Source organism: Berghia stephanieae, chromosome 11, assembly GCF_034508935.2.
Source record: "Berghia stephanieae isolate SIO BIC M18660-M18661 chromosome 11, UCSD_Bste_1.3, whole genome shotgun sequence".
Classification (NCBI taxonomy): domain Eukaryota; kingdom Metazoa; phylum Mollusca; class Gastropoda; order Nudibranchia; family Aeolidiidae; genus Berghia; species Berghia stephanieae.
Genome location: NC_088370.1, coordinates 44,406,798 through 44,413,532, shown reverse-complemented (window position 1 = coordinate 44,413,532; position 6,735 = coordinate 44,406,798). Strand labels below are relative to the sequence as shown.

Here is a 6,735-nt window from a genome sequence, read left to right as displayed (position 1 = left end):
ATGGAGAAAGAATTAAAGGAAGCAGGCCTGTCCTGAAATATACAGCCACTGCAAAAGCAGCCGATCGCAAATAAAATGGAGATGTCTGGTGGATGCCCTATGTGCCTCAAGGCCCAAATGGATGTCTGGTGGATGCCCTATGTGCCTCAAGGCCCAAATGGATGTCTGGTGGATGCCCTATGTGCCTCAAGGCCCAAATGGATGTCTGGTGGATGCCCTGTGTGCTTCAAGGCCCGAAGAGGATTAAATATGTTTCAATATAGCTCAGGAAATTATTTTTTTTATCAAATCCTCTATAAGCTTCAAATTGTAAAACCCTTTCGTGAGAATGTAGTTGGATCGAAAATAAAAACGATGAAGTGAACAAAATAAAACCATGCAGTTATCAATGCTCCCCGTTAATTTGCTCGTAATATCCGACGGGTTTTGCCAAATCAGCACACATTTGTGAAATTAGAAAAACAATCTCATATTTCTGGTTATCTTAAATTGGGGGCGAAGTGGCCGAGTGGTTAAGGCATTGCACTGTGATCCGGATGACCAGGGTTCGAGCCCCGCTTCAGACACTTTCGTTTTTTTCTCCTTGATTAAGATTATTAAACCCCAATTTGCTCACTTGGGCAACATGGGTGATTCCTGTTGACATAAGACACCTTGTTTGATGAGTTATCTATAGTCCTTCGTGGAATGCCTAGGCGACGATATTTTATGATATCGTGGCGCAAAAGGCATGATTTTATTTTTTTTAATTGAATCAATTAACTGCGAATTTGGCCAGAAAACTCGTCCTTTAAATATTGATTGATTTGAATGATTTCATTTTGGTAACAACAAAAAAAAAACAAAAAAAAAAAAACAAACAAAAACCTCAAACCTAGGACTAAAGAAGAGTTATCGAAGTCCCAGGTTTGAGAATTTTTGCCAAGATGAAGGTCATTGAAATCGATCAATATTTGAATGACGATTCATTTGGCCAAAGGTTTAAATACGTGTTTCTCCAGAGTACGGAAGTTACCAGCCTAGACTCTACCGTTTCAAGGCAATGGGTTTGTAGGAATAAATTAAAATAAATAAATTCCCTTTATTCATCCCAAGAGGGCATTTGTCTTGAGGGTCTATTCCAAGGGAAGACTGGAATAACCCAGGCGTTAGCCGCAGTGCAGCGCCGCAAATTGAGCTAAGGCGAGGTGGCTTGCTCAATACCACACAGGGCAGCGGCGCGTAGCCATGCCCTTTACAGAGAGAACATCAACATAGCATTGCGCATGCGTCTCTCTTATCAACTGAGGAAATCTGTCGTTTGGTTAATGAGATATCACTAATTATATTTTAGAAATCACTTTTCAAAATGATATTATAAACATACTTTTATAAGATAAAAATATAACCAATAAACTTATTTTGATGAAAAGTTCACAGTGATGCCCTGCAAAGAATGAAAGGTAATAAGGAGTGCACCCAAAATTAAAATTACCCGCCATGGAAATCACTGACTTCACGGCTCGGTAACTCAGATTAAAAGATGGCTGAGAAACGATTTCACTGGAGTGTCACTGTGAACTTTTCATCCAAATAAGTGTATTGGTTTTATTATACAAGTATGTACATTATAATATCATTTGAAAAGTGATATCTCATTAACCAAACGATAAAATTCCTCAGTTGATAAGAGAGACGCATGCGCAATGCTATGTTGACGTTCTCTCTGTAAGGTCAAGCTCACAAGAATTTAGATGTTGACGTCATTTGTTTTGTTTTCGTTTTGTGCAGCGCCTATAGATAGTGTGCGCTTGGCTAAGAAGTTCACAACATTGCATCCGGAAGTATAACGGACCAACACACAACTGTTTTTTTTTGTTTGTTGTTTGTTTGTTGCTTTAGGTCTCTTCCAACACAATTGAGGTTATATGAGAGACCGCTGAAACAAAAACAAGCAATCTAAAAATAGTCAAATGTCAATCAAAATCTAACCTAAAGTTCATAAGCTAATATAATAACAGAACAACAGGCAGAAGATTTGCAGAAAAAAATATCCCCTGTCAAAAATACAATCACAAACAAGAAGCAGGATAGCTAGTAAAAGAAGAAACGACATACTATCGATCGTACACCCATGCGAAATCATAGGTTACGATTCAAGGGTGATGCTCCCATCAACACCAGCCCTACTATCGGATCGTACACCATGCGAACATCATAGGTATATGATTCAGGTGATGCTCCATGTGTAACCTTACACGTTTATAGTCTGGATAATACAGTTTAGTAAACATTACACATAAATGCGGATGGCAAAAAAAAAAAAACAATAACAAAGACCCGAGTGACGTCAACTTCATTCTATCTATTGAGTTGTCTTTGATGATGACTCATATTGAATACAACTCACCAATTGTTTTCTCATTGTATTGCCAAGGACTTGTCTTTTCACGCCATTTTTGGTCAGGGTCAGGCTATGGCTTTACGATGGCTGCGAGCGGCGGGAGATCGAACTCGGTACATTTCCGATACGAAGCAAAGACTGTACCACTGAGCCACGCTGTCCCCTTTATAAATAGGCAATTAAAGCCTCGGTACATTTCCGATACGAAGCAAAGACTGTACCACTGAGCCACGCTGTCCCCTTTATAAATAGGCAATTAAAGCCAATCAGAGTTTTTTTTTTTTTTAAAGATGGACCTTTACAAAGGGTCCCTGACAAACAGCTACAAGCACCATGTAGACCGAGACATGACGCCTATTAGGCGATATTACAATTTATTTTTTCAGACAAAGACAACATTGTTAACGGTCAGGTACTCATTTTGCACCTGAGCAAGGTGAGAGAATGTGAGTAAAGAGCATTTTCCAAGGACTCAACTATGCACCGAGCGATCCTCGAACCCAGGACCTTCCGATCCGAAAGCGAACGTCATACCACTAGACCACATAGAAGAAGACATTGGTTACCTCTAGGCTCTGAAACATCGCCTTGCCCGTGTCTTCATCAGAGCCCATCAGAACAGCACGCTGGGGGACGGTGATTATCTGGCTACGCCGCAGAGACAGTGTGACGTCATCCAATTGGTGACGTATAATGATGACATCAATGATAGCAGGGAGCTGGCAGGATTCCGATGGGTGGCGGGCTGTTTTCACCACCACATCTTCACCTAAGGATTTAAGGAGGGACACACACACACCCTCTGTCATTTAGGCGGTTTTCACAATAATTCGCATTTAATTCTAGTTACTTATAAGAAAATAAAATAAATATGAATAAATTATATATATATATATATATATATATATATATATATATATATATATATATATTGTGTGTGTGTGTGTGTGTGTGTGTGTGTGCGTGTGTGTGTGTGTGTGTTTGTGAGTGCAGGTGTGTTCATGTTTGCATGCATTTTAAAAATAGATAAATAAACAAATAATTTAATAAATAAATTAGATATTTGTTTGTTTCTTTGATTATTTGTTTATTTATTTCATTATTTATCTTTTATCTAATTTTGATTTACGAATTTATTTATATTTTTACTGACTTATTTATTTATCTATAAACTGTTTATCTATTTTTGATCTACTAGTGATGTATTTATTCATTGAAGTCGTTCTTCAAGGCCATCAGGTTCACGAGGTCAAAGGTGATCCCTATTTATGTTGTGGTACAAGGACAATCCCAATCATTGCACGTTTTTGCCAAGGTGAAGGTCAATCAGAGCGATCTATAGATAGTATGCGCTTGGCTGAGAAGTTCACAACATTGCCACCCGGAAGTATAACGGACCAACACACAAAACTGTGTATAACCTGAAACGTTTATAGTCTGGTTAATACGGTTTAGTGAAAATTACTCATAAACGCGGATGGCAAAAATCAATTACAAAAACCAGAGTGACGTCATCTTCGTTCTATCTATATTCAGGTTTTTGTCCAGACAAGTCATCAATCACATGATTTGTTACCGTCCAATGGTTGGATATTTCTTAACAAATGTAAACACTTTGCTTTGTTTATGAAAGTTGTAAGCCTACCCATGTGTCAAGGTGAGAAAAAAAGACCAATCATGATGTTGGATATTTCGATAGCTGTGAACACTTTTCACTATGTAGGTCATTTTGAGTATATGTTACAATGTGACCAATGCCCACCAGCACATGGAAACCATCGGCCCCATTGAATCAATTGATACGGGAAGGACGAGTTCACGGCTATGTGGCCTTCAGTATGACACTCGCTTTCGGATCGGAAGGTCCTGGGTTCGAGCCTGGCTTGGCGTATAGCTGGAAAAGGCTCTTTACTCACATTCTCTCACAGTACCCAGCTGTAAAATGAGTACCTAGCCGTTAACAGCGTTGTCTCTGTCCGAAAAAAATATATAATCGCCTAACAGTCGTCATGTCCTATCCTACATGTTAAATTAATGTTGCTGTTGGCCAGGGACCCCTTGTATAGCTCTTTGAGCAAGTTTATTGGATATTGCGCTATATAAAATCTCAATTATTATTATTATTATTATTATTATTATTATTATTATTATTATTATTATTATTATTATTATTATTATTATTATTATTATTATTATTATTATTATTATTATTATTTTGTTTGAGTTCTGTGGCCCAATTGTTGAAGACCGGCATTACAGACAGAGATCCTGGAATTCGAGCCAAAATAAACATTTATTAAAATTGATACGGGCGAAATTCCAAATGCAGCGCCGTTTCCATGGAAACAAATTGTAGTAAAAACACGCCGTTCCTCATAGGGAAATTTTTTGTTGATACCAGACATAGGGAAGAAAAGCTATGACGTCACATCCTCTACTCTTTTTGTTCCTAACTCCTTATGGGTGTCAATGTTTTCATCCATTCGGAGTACGATATAATAATAATAATAATAATAATAATAATAATAATAATAATAATAATAATAATAATAATAATAATAATAATAATAATAATAATAATAATAAATAGGTTACATAAAGGAGACAAAACTTATTCAGTAGTAGCAGGACGTATAGCAGATTCTTGGGATTACGGGACGTCAAAGAGTGTGGATGGATGATGTTTATGGACGACCAGAATATATTGAGACTAGAGAATGAGATGCCATCACTGTGAAACCAGAAAGATCAATTACACAAGGTATGTGTTCAGTCCCCCGGAAGAGTAGTTTTACACTTCCAATGAAATAGGAACCGGTTTTTTGACATCCCACTTTTCTTCACTATTGTGCGTCTCTATAAATACAGGTTTGAGTGAGAGACGTGTTGCCAGAGTGACGTAAGCAATTTGGATCACATTCCATTTCGCGTAATCTGGAAGAATACGGTTCTAAAAATTTGGCCAAAAACTCGTCCCTCAAATAAATATAGATCGACTTAATTAACCATCATCTTGGTAAAAAGACTTCACGACGTCCCAGGCTTGAGAGTTTTTACCAAGATGAGGGTCATTTAAATCAATCGATATTTAAAGGACGAGTTTTCTGACCAGCTTTTTAAATACGTGTCTTTCCCAAGGCACGACAGTTAAACGATTAATCAACCTTTTAATTTAAAACACTCACCTAAAACAATACACAAACTGCACAGAAACGAAATCACACATAAGACACAGCTAAAGAGAGTCATTTTAAGTGGGAATGTTTCAAACTTGTCCTAGAACAAGCCAATGTGTTGATATTCCCCAGAATGACCCAAATGTCAAATGAACACTCAATGTCTGCAGCCTGTGTTGTTGTTCACGGTATGAGACTTGTCACATTAGCCAATTAACTGCCGTACTCTGGTAAAACACGTATTTAAAAATTTGGCCAGAAAACCCGTCCTTCAAATATCGATGGATTCAAATGACCCTCATATTGGTAAAAACTATCAAACCAGGGACGAAGAAAGATAATCGCGAAGTCCCAGGTTTAAGATGTTTTGCCAAGATGAAGGTCATTTAAATCGATCAATATTTTGAAGGACGAGTTTTCTGGCCAAATTTGTAAATACTTGTCTTTCCAGAGTTCGGCAATTAAATGGTTAAAACTTAGTCCAATCGAAAACGATTTTCTTCTGTGGATGAATAGAAACATCCGATCTATTAAGTCACGCATGAGTGTTCATGTAAATAACACGATTCGAATTCAAAGAAACGTATGAGTTTGGCATCAATGTGCAATTTGACACGGTCTTTTGCCTTGTAAACACGTCAAGCTTTATTGAGCGTGAACAGATTATAAATTGGCGTCACTCAATTCTTTGTAATTAAAATAAACATTAAATTGAGCTTTTATATAGCTCAATAGCCACTTAATGTGCACAAAGCGCTTTACATGGGGTCCCTGACCAACAGCAACATTTAACATTAAGGACGGGACATGAGCCTGTTAGGCGATGTTATAATTTTGTCGGACAGATACAACGCTGTTAACGGCCAGGTACTAATGTTACACCTGAGTACGGTGAGAGAATGTGAGTAAAGAGCCTTCTCTAAGGACTCAACTATGCTCCGAGCAAGGCTCGAACCTAGGACCTTCCGAAAGAGAGTGTCATACCACGAGACCACATCTCCACATCGCCGGAAGTTCTTGTTAATCAACTACAATCCGGAACCACTTCAACAAACAGCAATCAGTAACATCAATCTGTAACAACAGTCCTGACGATGAGTGATTAGCTAAACATTAATGTAGACTGTCCAAAACATGTGGGTAAACATAAAATATAATTCGCTCCATTGCTACATG

The 6,735-nt window shown here is 37.8% G+C and overlaps 1 protein-coding gene across 1 annotated transcript in view; it reads right to left on the bottom strand.

Annotated features, from left to right (window-relative positions):
• Positions 1 to 6,026, bottom strand: part of LOC144957219 (uncharacterized) — a 56,384-nt gene extending 50,358 nt beyond the window's left edge. The window contains exons 1-2 of the mRNA XM_078888278.1: positions 5,569 to 6,026; positions 2,950 to 3,152 (exon numbers count right to left, since the gene is read on the bottom strand). Of these exons, the coding sequence (XP_078744404.1) occupies positions 2,950 to 3,152; positions 5,569 to 5,632 (267 nt within the window). The 5' untranslated portion in view covers positions 5,633 to 6,026. The remainder of the gene's footprint in view (positions 1 to 2,949; positions 3,153 to 5,568) is intronic.
• Between the last annotated feature and the right edge of the window lie 709 nt (positions 6,027 to 6,735).